This window comes from Martes martes, assembly GCF_963455335.1.
Source record: "Martes martes genome assembly, chromosome: 9".
Classification (NCBI taxonomy): domain Eukaryota; kingdom Metazoa; phylum Chordata; class Mammalia; order Carnivora; family Mustelidae; genus Martes; species Martes martes.
In genome coordinates, this window is record NC_137896.1 from 63,864,704 (window position 1) to 63,889,539 (window position 24,836).

The 24,836-nt window shown below is 40.7% G+C and overlaps 2 protein-coding genes across 5 annotated transcripts in view; both read right to left on the bottom strand.

The window, feature by feature from the left end:
- The window catches only part of DYNC2LI1 (dynein cytoplasmic 2 light intermediate chain 1), a 72,350-nt gene extending 71,718 nt beyond the window's left edge, over positions 1 to 632 (bottom strand). For 2 of the 3 annotated variants that reach the window (XM_080812727.1, XM_080812725.1), the window contains exon 1: positions 515 to 630. In XM_080812727.1, coding sequence (XP_080668853.1) covers positions 515 to 522 — 8 coding nt within the window. In that variant the 5' untranslated portion in view covers positions 523 to 630. Of the gene's footprint in view, positions 1 to 514 lie in introns of all 3 variants that reach the window. The other variant, XM_080812726.1, reaches the window with a different exon arrangement.
- Positions 633 to 6,012: 5,380 nt separating this feature from the next.
- PLEKHH2 (pleckstrin homology, MyTH4 and FERM domain containing H2) overlaps positions 6,013 to 24,836 on the bottom strand; it is a 109,140-nt gene continuing 90,316 nt past the window's right edge. For both annotated transcript variants that reach the window (XM_080813200.1, XM_080813201.1), the window contains exons 25-30: positions 20,806 to 20,947; positions 15,951 to 16,096; positions 14,797 to 14,926; positions 12,108 to 12,194; positions 9,317 to 9,454; positions 6,013 to 8,124 (exon numbers count right to left, since the gene is read on the bottom strand). In XM_080813200.1, coding sequence (XP_080669326.1) covers positions 7,939 to 8,124; positions 9,317 to 9,454; positions 12,108 to 12,194; positions 14,797 to 14,926; positions 15,951 to 16,096; positions 20,806 to 20,947 — 829 coding nt within the window. In that variant the 3' untranslated portion in view covers positions 6,013 to 7,938. The remainder of the gene's footprint in view (positions 8,125 to 9,316; positions 9,455 to 12,107; positions 12,195 to 14,796; positions 14,927 to 15,950; positions 16,097 to 20,805; positions 20,948 to 24,836) is intronic.

Below are 24,836 nucleotides of genomic sequence, written 5' to 3' on the forward strand. Positions count from 1 at the left end.
TTTTACAGCCCCCCCCCCCAAAATGCATCTTACACTTTCACATAGCTTTCTCAAGTTTTTCTTATTTACTGTTGTCCTGAGCCCCTGCACAGGGAGGGGAGATGCGGAGAACCCTGAGGAAGTGGCTTTGTGGTCTAATTCACAGCCTGAACCCCTGCTTCTAGAACATTTCTTGGCCTGCAATAAATTTTTACTTAGTGAACGACTGGAGTTTAATGATCTTTAAAAAACTTAGTTTTCCACCTGGGTAACTTTTCTACCTGCTTGTGACCGAATCCATACGCTCAGGGGGTAGTTCCCAGGGATCCCTGACCATCCAGACAGCGGTTTCAAGCAGAAAAGATCCAGAATTTTCTTCCAAAGGCCGGTCCCACCTGGGCTCCTCTCTCCCTAAATATACTCCCAGCGGAGCGGCCCTCCCTCCCTTGTCCCTTCCAGGCTGGGGTGGGAAAGGGGATAAAGCCACGCTCTCGAGAGAAGCGGAAGCCGGGGGCAATCAAGGCTGCGGAAATACCTGGGCATCGTGGCTCGACCGCGCCAGCGTCGCGGGCTCAGCGTTTGAGGCCACCTTAAAACCAAGACGCCAGCGAGCTCTGAGACCAGCCGGATGGTGCGGACTCTTCAGTTGCCATGGGAGCGACGTCGCAGGCTGCGTTGCGTTGGAAAGATGGGCATCATGGGAAATGTAGTTCTCAGCGTTCCTTTTCAACTCTGGCTCAATGCCTCATCCTCTATGTGAGAGAATGAGGTGACTTGTCTGACAAACCTGGAACCTAAAAGCTCTGGGCTGGAAGTGTTCTTTTACTTAGAAAGTATTCTACTGGGGGGCGCCTGGGGGCTCGGTCGTTAAGCCTCTACCTTCGGTCCAGGTCATGATCCTGGAATCTTGGGATCCAGCCCTGCAACCCCACATCCTCCTCGCTGCTCAGCCGGAAGCTTGCTTCTCCCTCTCCCTCTCCCTGCTTGTGTTCACTCTCTTGCTGTTTCTCTCTGTCAAATAAATACATAAAATCTAAAAAGAAAGAAAGGAAGAAAGAAAGAAAAATAAATAAGTAATAATAATAATAAAATAAAATTTTAAAAGTTCAACTATATGTCAGGGAAGTCTGCTCTCTCTTCAGTGTCTTTTTCCTCCCCAGTAGCAATGCTCTGGGAATGGAGGGCGAAACAAACTCCGGAGCTGTTTTCTAGTGATTTACTAGAGGCAAAGAATATTTGTGATTTTAGTATTTTCCAAATTTCTGCTTGTTTAGTTGTTTTGGGGTTTTTGCAATAGCGCATCACTTATTAATAAATTAATAAGCCAAACGCATCTCTATGATGCTTCATTTACTTTATCTCTGAATCAATAGTTATTACTATATGCAAGAGTAATGGAGATGCTACACAGAGTATGGAATGAAGAGGGGAGAAAGACAAGGTCCCTGCACACAACTAAGTATAACAACCCAAAGAAAGCCAGTGCTTGCTACTATTATAGAGAGGTACCAAAAAAATCACATCATAAGAATAAGAAATTATTGGGGCTCCTGGGTGGCTCAGTGGGTTAAGCCTCTGCCTTCGGCTCAGGTCATGATCTCAGAGTCCTGGGATCGAGCCCCGCATCAGGCTCTCTGCTCAGTGGGGAGCCTGTTTCCCTTCCTCTCTCTCTGCCTGCCTCTCTGCCTGCTTGTGGTCTCTGTCAAATAAATAAATGAAATCTTAAAAAAAAAAAAAAGTAATTATGCCAAAGAGGGTTGTTGAAACCTTCAGGGCAAGACCGCATTTGATCTATTTTGAATGCTCGGTAGACCCAGCCTCTCTGGCCCAAGGTGTCTTGAGTATTGAAGGAGATACTCTCCTTACAACCTTCTGCAGTTTGGCTTGGTGTAATGGTGTGAAGTTCAAGAAGATGAGCTTTAGATGGACTTAGATTTCTGTTCTGACTCAGCCACACTGGCTAAGTTGCCTTCATTGCCACAGTGAGTAAATCACTCAGTATCTCTGAGCCTCAGTATCTGATCATGTAAAGCAAGGGAAATGTATGAATTTGAAATGAAATAAATATATGCGACACTTGAATTAGGTGTGCCTGACACATCGTAAGTCCTTTGTGCTTGTTATTATCATGTTGTAAGCTACTGATCAGCAACTTTGAACAAAGAAACACATCCCTGGAAATGAAACAAAAAATTTTTTTAAGGAAAGAAAAAGACATTCATGACATAAAATCTTTGGGAACAAAATCCTTCCAACACCTAGGTGCGTTTTGAAGACATAGCAGACTATGTCATGGGATGTAATGGGAGACCAATTCAATAGAGAGAGGATGATCGCAAGGGAGTTTGGTACATCTGTCACTGAATCAGCATCTAATCCCTGGAGCTAGCCTGCCTATAAGCTCACAAACTGGTGTGGGACAGAAGGTAATGAATTATAATAACTTGAGTTCTGGAACTTTTGAATTTTAATTAGGAAGCTCTGTTGATATGAATACCAAAAGTGGCTAAGCCATTTGCTTGCTATGTGCCAGGCACGGTACTAGCATCTTAAAGGTATAATTGTTTGGATAACTGGGATGGGAGGTTGAAGAAAGAAGCCCGGTAGCAAAGAAGGTAGAAGTTGTCTGGCTGGGCCCTGGTCACCAGCACTGGGTCAGAGACCAATCCGTGGATTCCGCTGATCTCATTGAGCAGATGGGTTCCCTTTTCTACCCTTATGCCTCCTGAGCCTTCATATATGGACAAAATAAGTGGCCTTCCTGGGTAGATGAAAATTGTTCTCAAGGTAGGAATATATAAAGATTTGAGCTCCCCTACTGCATCACCCCTAAAAGACTCAAGGATTTCAATAGTGGTGATACAGGAGAGGACGCCTGGGCGACTCAGTCTTTAAGCGTCTGCTTTCAGTCTGGGTCATGATCCCAGAGTCCTGGGATCAAGCCCTGCATTGGGCTCCCTGCTCAGTGGGGAACCTCTTTCTCCCTCTCCCACTCCCCCTGCTTGTGTTCCCTCTCTCGCTGTGTCTTTCTCTGTTAAATAAGTAAATAAGTAAATTCTTAAACAACAACAACAACAACAACAACAACAGTGCAGAAGAATAAAGATGTATGCAGAGTGTGTTTGGGGAATTGTGAATGGTTGAGGCAGAAGCATCTAAAGGGTCTGGTGTGGCTACGGTGGGAGAGCAACCCAGGCTGGGCGGGTAGATTGGGCTTCGTGGAGGGATCTTGCAGCCTGGATTTTACTGTGTTGGTTGTGAGAAATCAAATATGATTTTATTTGTTTGACAGAGAGAGAGATCACAAGTAGGCAGAAAGGCAGACAGGGAGAGAGGGGGAAGCGGCTCCCTGCTGAGCAGAGAGCCCGATACGGGGCTCGATCCCAGTACCCTGGGATAATGACCTGGGCTGAAGGCAGAGGCTTAATCAAATATGATTTTAAAATAGGGGTGCTCCATGACTGGATCTGAGTTTCAGTGAGGTAATTTTTTGCAGATGTTTGAAGGATGTTTTGGAGTCTGGAGGTCCGTATCTAGGCTATTAACAATAGCCCAGACAGTGACATAGTTTTCACATTTTTCCCCTTGTTTTCAAAGTTATATAAGCTTATGGTAGGAAAAACTAGTATATGGAAAAAACGAAGAGGGTAAAAGAACACACCCTAGAAACAATAACTATTAAACATTTTGGTATATTTCATTTAATCTGTCCTCTTAATAACTGGAGAGTTAATTAACATTCTGATTTTAACATGTGTTTTCCATCTCAATTTTTATTTTTTTTCCATCTCAATTTTTAAAAATCCATCATAAACACAACTTTGATGGCTGTATAATATCCCACTATACAGGTTTCTCATAATTTAAGCATTCTCCTCATTGAACTTTTTTCAAATTTTCATTCTTGAGAGAGAGAGCGAGCACACACGCTGCATGGGGGAGGGGCAGGTAAAGGAGGGGCAGAAGGAGAGGGGCTGAGAGAATCTTAAGCAGGCTCCTCGCTCAGCATGGAGCTGGACTCAGGCTTGATCTCACAACCCCTAGGTCATGACCTGAGCCAAAATCAACAGCCAGATGCTTAATCAACTGTGCCGCCCAGGTGCCCTTCATATCAAGCATTTGAAGTGGTTCAGAGAAAACACCAGAGTTGGGCCCAATAGAGCCTTTCTCTGGGATTGTTCCAACTGGGATTGGGAAACTCATGTCATTCCCCCTCTGGAGGAAATTGTCATGTTTTCTGCTGAATGAAGAAGCTGTTTTGTCAGTAAGTTCCTTGTGTATCCTGGATATTAACTCCTTTATCAGATATATGACTTGCAATTATTTTTTCCCATTCTACAGGATGCCTCTGTTGTTTCTGTTGATGTGCAGAAGTTGTGAAGTTTGGAGTTGTCCCATTTGTCTATTTTTTTTTTAACTTTGTTACCTGTGCTTTTGAAGAGTTGACTGATTTAATAAAGCCACCAATGTAATCTACCTTCAGAAAGGGATGCCAACCCCCATTCACCCACTCCTCCCACTGAGTAGATTGTTAGCAAAGTGCTGGAAGGAAGGGAACCCTGTATTCAAGTGTTGTGGTGAATATTTGTGTCTCGTTCTGGAATTATTCGCTAATGGATGTTACCCTGGTAAGCAAGTTTTTGTATCTTGACTATTACTGGACCTAGAATTACTTATAAAGGATATAATGAAGACTTCAGATTGATGTTGATTATAAATATGCCTCCAGAATCACTGTGACTATGTTTGATATAGGTAAAACTAAGTTCAACAGGTAAAATTATGGCATACAGCAAGTGTGTATTTCATCTCTTGACCCCAGCTTCCATCCAGGTCCATCCGTCTCTTCTCTATAGGACCCACCTTCTCACTTAAGTGTCCAAGAGAAGCCTGAGTCTTGGTCCCACTGGGATAAGGATGAATCTTACTTCACGTTAAATATCTATGTGTGCACTTTAATTTGCAGGGTTTTTTAAAAAAATATTTTATTTATTTATTTGACAGAGAGTGAGGGCGCACGAGTGGGGGGAAGAGCAGAGACAGGGAGAAGCAGACTCCCTGCTGAGCAGGGACACAGGCTGAATCCCAGGATCCTGAGATCATGACCTGAGCTGAAGCAAATGCTTCACCAACTTCACCAGCCAGGCGCCCCTTCATTTGGAGTTTAAAGTTGATCCTGTAGCAGTAAAATCCTTTTCTTCTTTCAGGGAAAAGAGAATAGGGAAAAGCAAGAGGAGATTCCATTTCTCCATGAACTGGTTAGCAGAGAAGCATCTCCACCTTGTTGTTCCTGCCCCTCACTTCCCTTCCCTCAGTCCCCACATTCCTGGAGCCGTTGGTCCACAGCAATCAGCCCAGAGACTCTGCACTGGAGGAGTCCGAATTCCATGGCGGCTAGGAGTCGGTGGACAGGTGAAGTGTGTTCTCGGCATCCCAGGAACACTTAAAGTCTTTGTCTAGCAAAATTAGATTATCTGTGGTGGTTAATTCTTCAGGATTATACTACAGTACAATTGGGGAAGTGCATTATTCTAGGAACCTGGCCACTACTTATTTTTTTCTTTGGGAAAAATTTCCAAACAATCTATTAATAAGCACATTTCAAACAAAAGACTCTAAGTGGCGACTAACTTTTCTTGTAAATTGAGAGTTAAATTCATTTCCCGGCTAGGACACCATTTGATTTTAAGGACACACACATAAAAAATCCAGAACATATAAAATAAATTTTTAGAACACAGTCCATTGACCCTCTTGTATGAAATAAGCTACTTATGGAACTTATTATGACATCATGGGAGAACCCCATGATTTATACATATTGTATATGTCAACATGCATACATGCATCTTAAAATTACAATTTGCCAAACAGCTTCCTTTTATATGGATAAAACAAAGCAACACCGAAGACAAAGCATGAATGCAAGAGAAGGAGGTAATAACTACCATTTTCACTAGTAGTATACCTCAGCTTTGACAATGAAAACACTAGGTACTTCTTGAAGATTGTTCAAGAGATAATGCTCAAAATGGGTTTTGTAAATCATTTATTATGATTGAAAGGGAAGAAAATGATAGGAGACAAATATTACAATTAAACATGTAACATTATTCTCTTGTAACCAATCATAATAACATACTTTGAATTTTATAAATGGCTATATAAGCAATTTCCCAGAAAATAAAATTTTCACATCAGTTACAGAAAATTGATTTCTTCCCATCAAAATATTTTATCTCTGTTCTATCAAAAATAAATGCCAAGTATAAGGTACCACCATGTGAGCTAAGCCTTCACTACTTGTTCCAATTAGAAGATCTGGAGGGGTGCGTGCTTACCAGATGGTGAACTAACTACTGCCTGAGAATAAAGTCCTCACACATATGTAAGCTCTGCCATGCCTCTGGCTTACCAGCTCATGATTATTGAACAGTTTTCTGGGAACCAAGAAACTCTGTTGTAACCCAGCCTAAAGACGCCCGAGAGTCATCCCAAACTGGTAGCCAGTTTATTCTCAAAAAACCAACTTGCTTTTGCAGTGAGTAGTTGTGGCTCAAAGGATTTAGAGGAAACAGTAAATGGAGATCTACTTCTATGTGGTTTTTTTGACCGTTTTTTTGTCATGGCCAATAAAGCCAAATCTTAGCTGAGCACTGTACTTCTTGGCTCTGCCCTTTCTAAGGATGCTAATATGAAATGGGATTATTTTCAAAAGGCTTAGTGCGACAACTGTACATTGCCATAGGGTGAAAGCAGCAAAGAAGAAAATATGAAGGCTCTGCCAACAAATTAATTCAGCAGCTAATATTTTTTTCAAATTGGTTAAAAAAGTACCACACACAAAGTGATAAATATATGTGCAAAAAATAAATACAAATTTTCTATACATAAATAAAATTAAGTATACTCATGACTACTATTGCAATTAAACAGTTTTACAATATAATTTTCATGTCTTATCACAGTTTCATTTTTATCATGAATACTAACTACTTTGTTTTGACACATCCTGGAATGAACTGCCCACTTATGTAACCTAGCAAAGTAATACATTTCTAGACTTTCTCAACTAAAATTTTACCTCCTTCAACAGAAGACTTCTCTTTTCTTTTAAAAAACATTTTGAGAATTTATGTTAAAACTGTAACGAAAAAGGCCTATGCGAGGGCAAAACGTAAGAACTGTCTTTGCTTTCAAAGATATCATCTAACAAAGTCAGGTCAAGATGACCCAGCACCAAATGCAATGAAACGTGGGCAATATTCCAGTGAACTCGGGCTCTCCAGTAATAGCCAAGGAATGTGGGGAATCACTGTCTTGTTTTGAACTTTACACTCCAGTGATCTGAAAAGGTGACAGAGTGTACTTTCTAATACCACACAGGAGGTTCTGGCTACCTAACTCCCATTTTCTCACAATGATTCACAGTGCTGGATTTAGTGCACTTGCTCTAAAAATGTACCCCTAAACAGCCTCCTGCGGCTGTTTCTAACACTGTATGCTCTACTTCTTTCCAGACCCACATCATTAATTAAGCACACATTTAATTACAGTACTTGATTTTTTGGCAGTGAGCATTTCCAAATAATCAACTAGTTTGCCAAATGAGAGTTTGGAATCTCCCTTTGCCAGAACTTTTTTTTTTTTTTTAAAGACGGGAAAAAACGACATCTTGTAAGATGTGTCTGCTGGCAAGGCACAAAGGAGGTGGGAAAAAATGACTGAATTCTAACCCGTGTAGTCTAAGAGAAAATCAGCATGTGGGCAAATTTTGTGTTTATGTTTCATTAGTCGTATTCACGTGACTATTTAAGAATCAAATGAAAGACACCCACACATTTTAAAGTTTGGAATACCAGTGTGGGGGGGCCATGCCGCCAGGTGTAAATGAACTTATTTGCAGCTGATGCAGCCATTGCCCAGAGGACAGGAGTGACTGTTTCAGCTCCCGAGCTTTTAAAGTAAAGTGGGTCCTTTAGTCGGTCTGCTACTTGACAGAAGGGGCTGGCTTCCCACCGCCCTGGCTTCCGGTCCCCGTGTCTGGGCTGAGAGCAGCGCTGGAGCAGAGAGGTGGTGAAATGTTGCCTTTTGCTGGTGGAAGTTGTTTATGTAACTGGCGATCAAAAGAGTGATTTCGAGAATCTAAAACAAGAAAAATAAAATTGTTAGTGCTCCAGAGAAGTTCTCATCACTTCCAAAAGAGTAAGGGGCTGGCCACAGGTGGTCTCCATTTGCAAATGCCCAGGCTTCCAGAATTCCCTTCTCTTCAGATTAGTGAAGTGCTTACATGTTCAGCACCATCAAGGCACTGACATATTTTCTGGCTGCTTCAACCAAAAAAAAGAATGAGTCTTAAAAAACAATCAAATTTAGTGGCAATATTAAAAAATGTGATGATAGCGCAAGTCTATTGATTATTTTAAAGCCACATCTGTGTATAAATGAATGAAGAAGTCAACTGCATCGTATCAATTTTTTTTTAAATCAGAACTTTTTTTTTTTTTAAGATTTTATTTATTTATTTGACAGAGATCGCAAGTAGGCAGAGAGGCAGGCAGAGAGAGAGAGAGGAGGAAGCAGGCTCCCTGCTGAGCAGAGAGCCCGATGCAGGGCTCGATCCCAGAACGCTGGGATCATGACCTGAGCCGAAGGCAGAGGCTTTAACCCACTGAACCACCCAGGTGCCCCCATCGTATCAATTTTTTATTTAAATAAAGTCCTGAGTATGTCTCAGTCTTCAGTGCTTACTGGCTAACTGCCTTCACGTGAATGTCTGCCATTTAAAAAAAGTTGCTGGTTCTAAAAAAAAAAGTCTTTTTTGGTTGACAATTTTAAGACAAAGTTTTAGGAAACTCAGTTTCTCATTCTTTTTATTAAAACTAGAATTACATACTAAAATGTAGCCCTTGTGTTTATGGTTTTTGCTTACAGACATTAAAAAACAAGTAACATCTTAATTATAAAACCTTACTCTTCTCACTAAGAAGTCTATAACATGAATTATCCCACGTAAATAAGATAATATGTATAGAGCACCTGACAACAACTTACATGAAGACCACTTACTTTGAACCTTCTGTATACTAGGCACTGGGCTAAAGGATTTAACAATTGCAGCATTTAATTCTTAAGCCAAAAAAAAGTAGATAGCATCATATAATTTTTTAGGTGAAGAAACCAAAGCTTAGCAAGATGAGGTAAGCCAGAATTTGGACTTAGAACTGTTTGACTAAAAGTAAATCTGTTTTCCCATCTGCAACTTAGTTTGTGCCCATACATGTTTTAGCATGGAAAAAACTAGTATAAAAAAGTTAGTAGAAAGGCTTCTACTCACCTTGGGTTTTGCCATGGCAAAAAGTAACTTCTCTGTTGGTTTGTCCTTTGAATGTGTATTGTTAATTACTATCATAAAATCATCTTGATGACCTCCAAAGGTCATTAGACTCTTGTACACATAGCTGACTATTAACCTCTTCAAAGAGAAGAAAAAGTTAATATATACTTTTCCTTTCAAAGAAAGATGAAAAATGATTAATAACATTTCCATTAAAATGCTGATATTAATGAAATTAATGTAACATTATGGGCTATCTATACTTCGCTAAAAAAGAAAAATGCTGTTATTAATTATATATAATAAAAATTATTTTCTAATATAGAATCTTATGATTCAAAATAGATAGTAATGTACTAGTTTTATGTAGCCATCATTTACCTTTGTAATTAGAATACAGTTTGATTTTGATACTAATAACTCACTGTGGAAAAAAACAGAAAATACAAAAAGAAAATAAAAAGCACCCATATCCCAGCATCCAGTGGAAAATCCCTGTTAATACTTTGTATGTGCCCTTTAAGATCTCTCTCCATATGTATCTATATTAGGTTGAAACATATGAAACTTGATTCTTTTTAAGGTAAAAAATGGTCAAATATTGGCAAATCCATATGATTCATCTTGATACACAGATTTTGATATAAACAGAAATAGTATCATGCATATTGTTTAGGATTCTGCTTCTTTTATTTATTTATTTATTTATTTATTTTTAAAGATTTTATTTATTTGACAGAGATCACAAGCAGGCAGAGAAGCAGGCAGAGAGAGAGAGAGAGAGAGAGAGGGAAGCAGGCTCCCTGCTGAGCAGAGAGCCCGATGCGGGGCTCGATCCCAGGACCCTGAGATCATGACCTGAGCCAAAGGCAGAGGCTTTAACCCACTGAGCCACCCAAGCGCCCCGGATTCTGCTTTTTTTTTTAAATGTAGTAACAAATCATGAATATCTTTTCATGACAACAAATGTCCTTGTATAACATCATTTTAAGTGATTTGATAGATAATCCTTTATTTAACCAATCTCCTACTGCAGGAGATTTAAATCATTTTTTATTTGTTACTATCTTAAATAATACTTCAGTGCATATTTTTTGATACATTTCATAACACCCAAACCTAATTATTTCTTTAGTTATACATCTCAATAACCAGAATTGCTATCTGAAAAAAGTAAGGACAATTTTGAGAATATTTCTAACCTCTCCTCTGGAAAAGTTACACCTAGTTACACTCCCAGCTCTGCAGTCTTGCTGACACTAGATACAATCATTCTTTTAAATCTCTGCCAACCTGACTAGTGAAAAGTAGAATATCACTGTTTTAAATTGAATGTATTTGATTACTACTGAAATTAACATTTAAAAATACATTTGTATTTCTTCTTTGAAGAACTTGGCTCGTTTGTCTACTGGTATGTTTATCATTTCCTTATTGTTTCGTAAGGATATTAACCCTTTGCCATATGTGCTGCAAATATTTTTCCCTTTCTGTAGCTAAGACAATTTTAGTATATGTGCTGCCGAAGCGAGCACATGTAGCTAAAACAATTTTAAAAAATCAAGAAATGTAAAGCCTATAGGTAAAGGCATCTACATATCTAATGATTTGCTGGCAAGTCTGTGAGCAGGCAATTCCAGAACTGAATCCCCACAAGCTGCAGCTGACCAGTATCCACCTCCTGGCCTCGATGTCCATCCCCCAGGATCTAGGAAACTGGCCTACTTACTTTGGGTAACTCAATACTGGTCTACAATTTTTTGTTGACTTTAGGTCACTGATTTTATAAACTATCTTCAAGTTACCCATTCAAGAACTAAAAAGCATTCAGGAAATATAAAGCCCTTCAAAAAAAATTTTTTTTTAAGCAATTATAAGGAGAGACAACCGTAACACTAAAGAATAGTTTGGTTTCCAAGAAATTCTTGGTGATCCCTGACTATAGCCGGGCATAGGAGAGCCCTTTACACCTACCAGGAGAATTGAACAAATCCTGTCTGCCGGGTTTAAAAACAAAAGAAAGAACATATGAAATAGGATAGAAAGTAAAGCAAATTTCAGATAGATATATAAACATACAGAAAGCAGTTTGACTTTATGTTTAATCACGTAAAAAGCTCTAAAATACCACATACATACAAGTGAACTGGTAAGTAATATTACAGAAAGTTACAGATATTGTTACAGAAGCACTAGGGACACCGAACTTAAACTTCGGTAAATACAGTTTCTACATTAATGTTATCTTCAAGACTTGCATTTCACAGAGGAAGCAATCTTCCTAACACTATAAATGAAGAGTCAGTTTGCAAATTCAACTGTGTTTGGAGAGTCTGGGAAGCTCATTTGGTTAAGCGTCCAACTTTTGGTTTTGGCTCAGGTCTTGATCTCAGTGTCATGAGACTGAGCCTCGAATTGGGCTCTGCGCTGAGCTCAGAGTCTTCCTGAAACTCTCTCTCTCCCTCTCCCTTTGCCCCCCGCCCCTCACCATGCACACTCTCTTTCTTTCTAAAATAAATAAACAAATGGGTAAAATCTTAAAAAAAAAAAACCTCAAAAACCAAAAACAAATACAACTGTGGTTGCCGTTAAGTCATGGTATCTTAATATTTTCTTCATAACACACTATAAAACCTGTCTGGTCTTGTTTTAAAAGATTAAATTACAATCGCAGTTGTGTTTGTAAAATGACTATTTGTTATACAGCATTAGGAAACATGTTATCTGTGGATGAGAAAAATCCTATGAAGAAAGTGGATGGTACCCGGAGCAGTGTGAAACTTAATCTTACCATGGAGTTGTACTCTAAGAGGCTTAAACCATCTTCATGGATTGCCAGCCACATGAAAGTGCTCCCGAATGCTGATGGAGTTACAGGCTGTGAAGAGGAGCAAATACACCTTATCATAAATTCTTAGCAAAATCACAGAAAACATTTTTCCGTCAAAATGCAATGCAACGTTTACAACAACAATTTCATATTAAAAATCTCTTTGGGGTGGGGAGAAAAAAAGAAGGAAATAAAACTTGGGGGGAAACAATCTCTCTTGGGGCGGAGGCAGTATCATGTAATGGAAAGAGCAGTGAATCTGTTATCAGGAGATGTGGGTCTGAGGTCCAGATCTGCCATTTATTAGCTGTGCATTTGGACAAGCTACCCGAGGCTCAATGTTCTCATCTTTAGCATGGGAACAACAATGTTTAATCTTATTTTTCTTTTATTTTAAGAGGTTAATAGTTGACAAGCTAGTAGGGTTTCTACGGTGACCAAAATCCTAATGAAACAAAAAACGCCAATGTGTTTTCTAAGGTGTGTGTAGTGCTTTACATTGGTGAAGGGTTAGGATTATAAATCCACACTTTTTTGAAAGTTTATTAAATCCGATATTCAATGACTAATAACAATAGAATAAAAAGAAAATATGAAACTGTGTGATGAATGGTAAATTTCCACTATATTTCTTACAATAAAAAAGCAATGAAATTATATTAATAAGGAGGATCTCACCACGAACCTCCAATTAATACCCATGAATGTTTTCAAGCATTTTACAATGACTGCTTAACAATAACTGAACTGAACAAGAACTGAAATTCTAACAAAAACTTAACTACTTCTCTTAAACCTTATAAAAGAAGTTGAGACTATAGGGGCACCTGGGCAGCTAGGTCAGTTAAGTGTCTGCCTTTGGCTCAGGTCATGATCTCAGGGTCCTGGGATGGACCCGCACTGGGCTCCCTGCTCAGCGGGGAGTCTGCTTCTCCCTCTGCCTCTATGCCTCACCCCCCAATGATGGATGGTGCTGAGGGTAGCATAAGAATGTGAAAGTACTTAATGGCATAGAAATGCACACTTAAAAATGGTTAAAACTGGGGGGGGGGGTCGCACCTGGGTGGCTCAGTGGGTTAAAACCTCTGCCTTCGGCTCAGGTCATGATCCCAGGGTCCTGGGATCGAGTCCCGCATCGGGCTCTCTGCTCAGCAGGGAGCCTGCTTCCCCCTCTCTCTCTGCCTGCCTCTCTGCCTACTTGTGCTCTCTATCTGTCAAATAAATAAAATCTTAAAAAAAATGGTTAAAATGGTATATTTGATGTTATATATATTTATCTCCCCTCAAAGGGATGTCCTTAAGCAAGGAGGTGTCTTCATAGCATAAAAGAAGAAAAGTGAGCAAAGAAAAGATGCTGCTCATATAACATGCAAATGCTACATATTATTTAATAATATTTCTGTGCTAAAAGCACCAAACATATGATCAAAGACGGATATTTAATATTTCTTCAAATGCTGAAATCAGAATTAAAATTCATTGCAAAATGCTGCTCTATAGTTCAAATATAGTCCTTATATTTTTAGAAGACCTATGTTCAACTCCTTGCCAATATATTAATTTTAGAGACGTTTAAGCGTACTGACGTTAATGCCCACTTACTTAGTATATAGCTTCCAGGGCCAGAAGCAAATCATTTCTTACCTTTCAATGGTATAGTCACTCATGGAAGCCGAGTACGATAGCCTAGAGTTTACGCTTCTAGTCCAAACTATCATGCGTAGATGACAAGACTGAGGTCCAAGGAGGCTAACTCACATGCCCAAAGTGGCACAGTGATTCAGCAAACATTTATTCAGTGATACTTATGTGCAAAGTGTAACAGTGAGCACGAGAGGAGGATTTCAGGGTCAGTGAGACCTGTGTACCACTTATTAGTGAGGACCACTCAAGACGTGTATCCCTTATTAGTGAGGACAGACCAAGCACGCACACAGATCGAACACAAGACCACAAGCATTTCAGGAGCCTGAGAGAGTATAAAGTGACATGGTTCAGTAGGAAGAAGCAGAATTCAAAAGTACAGTTCTTTCTGGGGTCCTGGGCTGCCCCCCTGCCCCACTGCCGGCAGGATCCACCTCTCCTTCCTCAGTGTCCCCACAGCGCTCTGTTCCTGTCCCTCTTAACCCTGTTCACCCACAGTGCTTGTTTTCCAACCTGTTGCAACATGGGACTGTGAGTTCCTAGAAGTTTGGGTATAACCCATCTGAAATCATGGGCCTCTGGATCACTAGGTACATAATGTTTGGCAAACAGAAGCCACTAAATACTAAATACTTGAGCAAACGAGTGACAGAGTGAATGGCAAATGGGTGAGAGGCTGCGTGGCTGAAGAGAAGAAAGGTAGTTGCTCTCAGCCTCCTGGCGAGCCTATGGAGTGTGAGTGACTTACGCGAGGGGCTGCGGGGGGTGGGGGGGGGAGGTAGTGGGGCAGAGGGCACAGATGGAGAAGCTGCTGACTCCCCTGCCCTTCTTAGGGTCCCTTCATTGTTTTCTTTCCATTGTTGGGAATTTCCTTACTCCCTTTTTGGAAGCCAAATCTACTACACTTGGGGGGGACTGTGGTCACTGTTTGACTTCACTGAACTGAAGAGAGTCAACTACACAGGAGGAGGTTTTCATCCAGCGTCTCCCTCCCGTCCTTTCTTACTTTTGCAAGAAACAACTTGGCCCCAAAGAATGGCCACTTCCTGGCTACTGTCAAATAAATGCGCACACAGTCAGCAACGCTGTGTCCCCGGAGAGCCATCCATCTGGTTGACAGTCGCTGGCAGAGCTGCCTAAGAAGAGAACAAAACCGAAAAGACCAAAGCAAAAACATCAGCAGTGTATCGGCCTCCCAGGCAAAGCTCTGCTTGAGTCAACTGCAGGCATGACAGGGACACCCAGGTGTCACCCAGGAGGAGCAGTTATTTTGTGGTTCCCATCTCGCCACTGTCCACCCCTTGTCCTTTTACCGAATTCTCATACTATTAGGGCTCTCGGCATGACCTAGGTTCCCCCCTTCCCCGCCCCCCGTCAGGCAAAGTTAAAAAATTTCTGCTACACTAACATCAAATCTTAGAGTAAATTAGACTACAAAGGTAACTTCTCATGGGAATAACTTTCATTTTAAAAGAAAAGTACAAGACATTGAAACCAAAGAATGGATCCTCAACGGTGGGATTTTAGGTGCTGCCACACCCTGGCTTGGAGAGATGCTGGCTGTGGAGAAGATGCCTTAAATAAAATCACATGGCAACTTCTTACTCTACATAAACCAAGACTGATCTTAAATGTTTCCATTTTGGAAAACTCACGGTGAATTGGATTTGCCTCTATTTCTCAGTTGAATCAGCTTTTCTTTATATATTCTCTAAAACCAAAATTTTAAACCAGTTGAATTTAATTAAAAATTTATATTAAAAAATCTTATGTAAGAAGATAGTTTGCTTTCATGCTAATTTGTTTCTAATGGAATACTCTAAGAGATAAAATGTTTTGGTACACTTCATAAAATTATAAACGCAGTACTGGCCATTTCCCCCTCTTTTGTTAGAACGATTAATTTGGGCAAGAATGAATGAGATCAAATGAAAAGGAGATCTTCTAAATTAAGGTAAAAGCTTTTTCCTTAAAAAAAACTTTAAATACAGATTCTCAAGTTTCTAGGCCCATCTTAAATGAAAAGATCTATAACCTCTTGGGATTCAACAGCATTAAAAAATCTTAAGAAAACTGTCATGTAAAATAATTTTCATCTTTAAAATTTGAACAGAAGAATCCCCAAAAGCCCAGCATAAAGAGTCACGAGTAGTTCCTTACCTTAACTGCTCTTCAGAAGAGCCGTCTCTGTATCTTTTAGGATAAAATTTTTCTATGACTTGTTTTAGAGTTTGATTTGTTTTGCACTGATTAGTAACATGCCCTGCTGGAGTTGAAAAGGGCCTTTCAAAATCTCCGATCTCCACCTAATTGGAAATCCAAAGAGAAAATACAGGCTATTAAAGAGTTTTTTTTAAAAATCAGGTTTATTCTTCTAAACATTCTTTATAATATAATATATAAATCTATTTGTCACGATTGAGTGATTATGGAATTCAAAACCATACATAAGTATAATTAATAAAATCTAAATGGCATTTGAATTCTAATTTTGAAAAAAAATCTGTAATTCAAACATTTCCACTCCATTTCTATGCAAACCACTCTTAGTTAATGTTGTCACCTAGTAGCATTTCCTAATGGCCACTAATATTATTACCCATAATGGCAGAGGACAATTTTTCATTTTTAAGGTACTATTTAAATCGCTAATAACAAGGCAAAATGGAGGCTAAAAATAAAAGACAAAAAATATTTTAAAGCTATGAGAAATCTCAAAAAGTATTATTTACACTTCCTAAGGGTCTCTATTGAATATAATGGAGTAAGAACTATATTCCCATTACTTTCCTCCTAGATTTTCTGCATAAATCATTCTGTATCCATCCCCTTATTCTGTTATTCTGGGACTAGAGCCCTCTATTCCTCTTTCTCCCTGAATGAAAGAATGTTCAATCATTATCTTTATTAGCGAGGTTAAACAGATGCCATTCTCCACCTACCCATCCGTCTCTCCATCCACTCATCCACCCACTCATTCATCCAAACCTATGATGAGTCTCCGTGACGTGTCAGGCGTTGTAGTAGGTGAGGTGAGGTTAAGAAAAAAGAAAACAAAAACAGCTGAGCACAGTTTCTACCCTCATGGAGTTTATGGCCTAGTAGAGGAGACTGAACTTGTTTCTACTTCTAATGACTTGTGTCACGTGCCTTACATAGGGTACCAAAGAGGGCTCCAGGAGGGAGTTGGAATGGGGCATTCAGATGACTATCCTACTGAACATCCAGATCCTCATGCACAGCACTCCCCAACAAGCAGATGGAGGGATCCTTCCAGACTTGGCGGCGTCTCCATCTTGAGAGAGCCCTCTGCCTCCAGGTAAGCGGTTAGCACAACCAGCCTCTGAGACTCTGACCCTGTGGCTTCTCTTTTCTAGCTCTTAGTCTGACCCACTGCGGTCTAAATTCCTCATTTGAGCTTTGTCCTTACAGTGTATTCTAGCTCTCTAGGTCTCTGACCCAGTTTCTTACTTGTTGGTTTCTTGGCTTGGCCCTGCTGGTCAGCTCTCATCCCCATCTCCTACCTCCTTCCCTAATTTCCTCACACCAAATACAAGCTGTCCATCTGCTGTTTAAACATACTAAAATCCTTCCCCCAGAGCAAGCTTCTAACTGTCCTCACCGACCACCAGATCATACTCAGTACAGCTCCCTGTGAAACCTAAAAGCAAAATGTCACCCCCCGGGAGATGGCAGTTGGACAAACAATCATTACAAAAATTGGCCATTCAAGGCCATTCAAGGCTTCCTCTTAAGGAGGAAGCTCAGAGTCCCCTCTCTGGCACCTGGCATACTGTGTGGCTTAGAATGAGCACATACGTGTTTGCAGAACAACAGAAAAGCAGCTCAGGGGATTCCCAATATGACTCACCTCAACATTACGCCCTACCAGACACTATGTACAATGATTCACGGTTAGCTCCAAGAATTTCCCAAGATGGAGAATATCAACAAGGACCTACAGATATTCAAATCTACAACAGGAATAACTTTTCCTCTACAGATCTCAGATGAGTACATTTCATTTGTCTTCACAAAGACTACTCTGAGGAAAAGGGAAAGAGGTATTACCTAAATTTCCTTTCCTGGATGGAGAAATTATACTTTTTAGTTAGTAACATATTTAGAATTTTCTAGGTATACCTATAGTCTTACCTCTCTACTCCTTCCTCTAGTTCATCTAAAACATGTTATAAGTCTATGTCTCCAAAGTATATTATAATTTTTCTTGGAGAAACTTCCTGACAAAATTAAAAGTTGAAATAAGAAGACTAACTTAAATTTTAGCGAAAATGAGAGTGATTTTAACAGAGACTCTGTGATTTTAGAGGACTAGGGACTAGAATGACAAGTGATAGGAAATCATACCTAATCCTAACACCAGGAAAATATGTGGCCTATTTTTCTTTTCTTCAGCTTTTCATCACTTGCAAAAAAAAGAGAACCCTTAGCGTAGCACGGATGCTTTAAATTTTGGATGAACATAAACTTGTTACAAAAGTGAACTAAACAATCAACTATTCATTCAACCAATGGAGAATGGACTACGTGTAAGGCACTGTGCTAGGTACAAAGATGAACAGGGACAGCCCTTTCTCTCAGGGAGTCTACAGTCAGTGGTACAAAGCCAAAACAAATCAATAATAATAAGCCAGTGAGGTAAAGACAGTACTGTGCAGGACAGGACAAAACCCCCAAGACTTCAGGAAGGTTTCCTGGAATAAGTGACACCCAAGATGAGAATGAAAGGTTACACTGAAATTAACAAGTGAAGGAATAGGGATAGAGATGTTCCAGGGCAGAGCACACAAACAGGTAAACATAAGAGGTAAGAAAAAGTGAGCTGAATGCAAGTCAGGGAATTGTGCAGGGAACCATAGTTTATGCTTTGTTGGAGCATAAATTTCAAGGCAGGGAATATTAACAGATGATGCGGGAGAGGTAGGCAGAGTCTAGAGACAGATGTCCTTCTGTGTAAATGAGGGAATGAGAGAGCTGGCTAGATTCATGTGTTTGTTATATCTCCACTCCAGTTCCTAGTGCTGCCACACAAACCACCACAGCACAGCTTCCAGTCCCGGGCCTTAAGAAAATGGCAGCCTCCGGGGCACCTGGGTGGCTCCAGTGGGTTAAGCCTCTGCCTTCAGCTCAGGTCATGATCTCAGGGTCCTGGGATGGAGCCCCACATTGGGCTCTCTGCTGAGCGGAGAGCCTGCTTCCCCCCCTCTCTCCCTGCTTTCTGCTCTTCCTGCTTGTGATCTCTCTCCCTCTGTCAAATAAATAAATAAAATCTTAAAAAAAAAAAAAAAAGAAAATAGCAGCCTCCATTCCTTGTCTCTCTTTTGGGACGTTGCTTTGCCATCCAACCGCCATTCTGTGAGGAAGCACACACAGCCCCATGAAGAAGCCATGTGCAGGTGTTGTTGCCGACAGCCTCAGGAGAAGTCCCAGCTAATAGCTGGCATCAGACACCCGCTGTGTATATGGACGAGTCTTCATTAACATGGGTGGACTCCAGCCTGCAGCCACAGAGTCGCAGCTGGCCTTCGAGGGAGTTTTGTTTTTTTTTTTACTGCAGCACAGACAAGCTGTCCTTATTCATCTCGGCCCAAACTACTATTTTAAGTGATGGAGTCTTGGAGTCATTGCTTATGCAGCAATAGATAGCTGAAATGATCTCTCTAGCATCTGAGTGGAGGACAAATCTGTGGGGCACCAGACCAGAGAAAGGCTCACAAGTTAGAAGTCTGCCACAGGAGGGCTGGTAGGACACGATGGTGGTCCAAACTTAAAATGGGTGGGACGCTGTGCCCTGTGGGACCAGGTGAAAAGAAGGGCAGTCAGAGAGGATGCTTGGACTCGAAGCTTGCATGGGGGGCTGTGCAGAGACAGTAGCACAGTGAAGACACAGAATGTGAAGGAAAAGGGGAGAAGATAATTAGTTCAGTTTTTGCTATGTTGAATTTAAGGAGCCCATGAAAGAAGTGAACTATAGAGAAAAGATTTGGGTATCAATGACAGCTGGTAGATAAAGAGATGTCCTGGGATGGTGTGCAAAGTGCAAGGACCAAAAACCGTGGGGAATCTAAGCCTTTGTCTCAATGATGTATCATAAAGTTGGCTTAACATTTTTCTTTAATTAACCTCTGCACAGACTCAGGTGCAGTGGAGACTGTCAGTTGCCTCTAATGACTATTCTCTCCTTCTTTCTGAGTAATAAAAACCTTGACTTTAGCTGTGCTCCTTGCCACCCAGCTAAGACCACATTTGCTCATCTCCCTTGCAGGCTGGCAAGGCCATATGACCAAGTTTCGACCAGGGAGACGCAAATGCAAGTGTTCTATGTAACTTCCAGAAAGTTTCTCAAAGACGGGAAGGCACGCCCTGCTTCAGCTCTTCCTCCATCATGATGCCTGGAACACTGATGTAATAGCTGGAGCTCTAGTAGCTCTCCAGGACCATGAAGAGGACATGCTATGGAAAGACGGATGGAGAGCAAGGATAAAGTCCATGCTTCTGATGACTCTGTTGAGATGCCAGCATGCCTATCTCTTTGATAGGCATTTGAGAGACAAATATACTTCTATTTGGATTAAGTCATTATTAATTTCTGTGTGTGTGTTTATAAAATTCTGAACTTAATCCTATTATTACAATAGGTAAACCAGAGACAGTGCTCTAGCCTTTTCAAAGACTGGTTCTTATTAGATTATTGAATGATTTCAGCACGGCACCCTCAGCCCTGCAGCTCTGCACTCAAACTCCATTATTAAATGCACAGCCCAGAGGGATCCTTTCAAGGTAATTAAGAAACTAGGTTCCATGAGGAATACTGTCTCCGTATTCAGCAATTCTGAGCCAAACTGCAATTACAATGCCCGTAAGTTTTAAAGTGTCTATCATAGCCGGGTGAATTTAAAAAATTACAAGATATATTGTTTTGCTACATTTAAATCAATGTAGAAATTAGTATCTTACCTTAACTAAATATGACTCTATATAACACAGAACTTACCTGAGCTAAAAGAGCCGCCATTTCTAATGCCAGGTCCTTGTTCAGAGGAAAAAGTCCATTTATTATTTGATCATTTGTCTGATACATTAACAGCAACTTTTCTCTATCAGTCTCTCCACGAGCTTGCACTGAGAAATACAGTCTAAAAAAAAGCAAAATTTTTCATTAAATGGTATTCTTACAAAGGAAGAAAGTCAAGATGAATCCAGAGGACTGATAAGGGGTTATTCTAACGTAGTTCCCCAAGTGATACAAACTTAGACCATTACTATTTGTCAGTAATCTCTGTGTCTGTTTCATGCAACATTTTCGAAGAGGAAAAGCTGCTTTGAGGTTGAGGGATGCTTCTATGCCATTTTTTTTTTATGCCCTAAAACACCAAATCATTAGATTCTCCTCGTTGCCATACTTTACTACAGAGTGTCAGCAAAAGAGAGATTTAGATCCAGGATGTTCTAGGTGTGTGCCCAATTGGCTACAAGTGGATTTTAGCCCTTTGTCGCCCTATATGCCTGCAGGAGAGGGCACAATGGCATCAGTTATAACATCTCTTGCTCTAATTATTTCCATTGGCAGGGACTGAAAGGATGGCAGGTCAGAATCTCAGGGAAGCATGGTAAGTGTACTCTGAAAAGCCCTTCCTTCTCATGATTCTGATAATTCTTCTCACCCACCACATTTAGGAATCACTGGCCAGGCAGTCATTCAGCATGGTCTCTGGAAAAAACAAATCCTAAGCCCTCCTCATCTGTGACTCCGTGATGACAAATTGTTAACTCATAGAAGACAATGGCTGGCAACAGAAACAGATTCTAAATTCAACACGATCAGCAAAGTGATATAAAACCAAGAGAATAAAGTTTAAGATGAAAGCCCTCTCTGTTTGGCATAGTTTATATCTCCACTTGAAGTTAAGAACTATGTCTTACATCAGCCACAGCAACTTCTTTCAAGACATGTCTCCAAAGGCAAAGGAAACAAAAGCGAAAATGAACTTTTGGAACTTCATCAAGATAAAAAGCTTCTGCACAGCAAAGGAAACAGTCAACAGAACAAAGAGGCAACCTACGGAATGGGAGAAGCATTTGCAAATGACACTGCAGACAAAGGGCTGATATCCAAGATCTGTAAAGAATTCCTCAAACTCAATACCCCAAAAACAAATGATCATATCAAAAAATGGGCAGAAGACATGAACAGACATTTCTCAAAAGAAGATATACAAATGGCTAACAGACACATGAAAAAATGTTCATCATCATTAGCCACCAGGGAAATTCAAGTCAAAACCATATTCAGATACCACTTTACACCAGTTAGAATGGCCAAAATTAACAGGACAGGACAGGAAACAACAAGTGTTGGAGAGGATGGGGAGAAAGAGGAACCCTTTTACACTGTTGGTGGGAATGCAAGTTGGTGCAGCTACTTTGGAAAACGGTGTGGAGATTCCTCAAAAAATTAAAAATAGAGGTACGCTATGACTGACCCTGCAATTGCATTACTGGGTATTTACCCCAAAGATACAGAGGTAGTGAAAAGAAGGGCCATCTGTAGCCTAATGTTCATAGCAGCAATGGCCACAATCGCCAAACTGTGGAAAGAGCCAAGATGCCCTTCAAGAGATGAATGGATAAAGAAAATATAGTACAAATATATAATGGAATATTATGCAGCCATCAGAAAGGATGAATACCCAAGTTTTGTATCAACATGGATGGGACTGGAGTCAAGCAGAGAAAGTCAATTATCATATGGTTTCATATGAATTGGGGTAAATCAGAGGGGGAGATGAAGCATGAGAGACTGTGGACTCCAAGAAACAAACTGAGGGTTTTGGAGGGGAGGGGGTGAGAGGATGGGTGAGCCTAATGGTGGGTATTAAGGAGGGCACAGATTGCATGGAGCACTGGGTGGGGTGCATAAACAATGAATCTTGGAACACTGAAAAAATAAAATTAAGATGTTAAGAAAATACACACACACACACACACACACACACACACACACACACACGAACTATGTCTTACCCATCACTGCAATCCATTTGGGTTTCACTAAGTTCTTAACGAAAATTTGAATTAATACTATAGCTAGGAGGGGGGAAAGAACCAAATGTGCAAATGGCTACAGGCAAGAAGAGCTAAAGTGCATTTTCTATTCTTTCTGGCATGCCTAGAAAATGGAATCTGGGAAGGGGAAATGGAGCTCTATGGGAAAAAAGGAAAAAAAGAATCCCGGACATGCCTAGAGGAAGGCCACATGAAGAAGGACTTGGACAGAATGTGAAGAGGAACCAGAGAGTCACAAAAATGATCCAGAGTCAGAAACTCAAATCCACGGTCTTGAACAGACAAGGTGCCAGCAGAATGTGATGTGAGTGTCTCCAATATCACCAGCTTCCAGGCATCCTCAGCCCTAAAGGGGCCTGCAGCAGAGGAAGTGGGCTTCTGTCCTGCAGGCAGGGCCCAGGTCAGACAGCAGGGGCACTTGCAAATGTCTACCTCCTCACTTGACACCAGGAAGTGGAATGCTGTGGGATGGAAATGTCATCACTACGAGGCCCAGTTCCGCTACGTCAACGTGGAAGGGCTCTCAGCACTGCTGACGGACCCTTTGTTTGCCTCCAACTGGCTCCATATTTCATTCCTAGGAGCATGTATTTCCTGCTGTCGTCTTTCTCCTCCTCTTGTTCACTTCCTTCCTTCATTCTCCATTTACCTTCCCTTCCCATGGCACTACTGAACAGTAGTCGTGACCCCCCCCTTGTCTGCTGCCTCTATAGTGACCACCTCAAGTCATCTGCTCAGAAGACACCATTCTGCAAAGCCCTTCTTCCATATTCCCACAGTGTCCTGCACATAAATACGCACGTTATATTCATAGTAAGAGCCAATATGGATGGGAATTTACTGTGTGGCTGGCTCCAATCCGGATTTACATTTGCCCAACTTAGTCCTTCAGAAACCCCAGAGGTAGATCCTGTTTGCATTTCCATTTCATGTAGATGGTATCTGAGGCACAGAGATGGTAAGCGACTAGCTCAAGGCCACACAGTGAGTAGGACAGCCAGGATTGTAACCCAGGTGGTGTCTCTCCAGAGCCCCTGTTCTTCACTTCTCTGCTCTAGTGTTCCTGTTACAGGATTGATTACATCGCCAAGATTTCATGTCTGTCTGTCTCTCCCTGTAAGCTGTAAGATTCTGAAGAGTAGGGGAGTTCTTTTCACCTTTGAGTCCCCCAGGGCTTCGACAGGGCCTGGACCTGGTGCACAGTGCTCCAGAAAAATAACAGTCACAAAGGACTACTGAAAATAACTTCTATTTTGTAGGATGGGGGAGGTAGAAAGAGTTGTCTTCTTCCGAGAAGAACCCTTGCCAGTTTTGTTTTGTGAAAAACGTGTCTTGACTTTGGCGGTTTCAAACACACACTAAGAAACAAAACCGAGTAAGCAGCTTAAACATAAACAGAATTTAAACATTAGTTTCCAAGTGGCTGCCTATGAAAACAAGTTCAAGTGCTATTAATTGGAACTTGAACCTCTAAATCTAAATAATTAAAATTCCATTAACTTACTAAATATTAAATACAAATTCCATGATAGAGAGCTGGTGTCCAGTTTCGCTTATTACAGTGCTGCTTGACAGATGGAGACTCAAGTCCTTGGCCGCATGATAGGTCACAGCCCGTTCCCCTCCTCAATGTGTCACTGGAAATTAGGACTCATTGTCTAAGCTATTTATACATACATGCAAAGTGTGACCATATTCAGAAACATAGTACACTCTCAGAGCTGTGGCTACCCAGCCATTTCAAACCTGTGTTAAAAATTAAACCTTTTGGTTGAGTTGTTTTCTCCTAATGTCAAAGATATTGTCATGGGGCTTTTTTTTTTTTTTTTTTTTTGACAAGGCAATCTTTATTATGCGTTATTCAAAACTCTCTTTGTCCTTTCTAATGGCATTTGCTAGACTTGGAGCATTATTCTTATCTGTGTTTCAGAATACCTTTCTCCATTTCATCCAAATTCG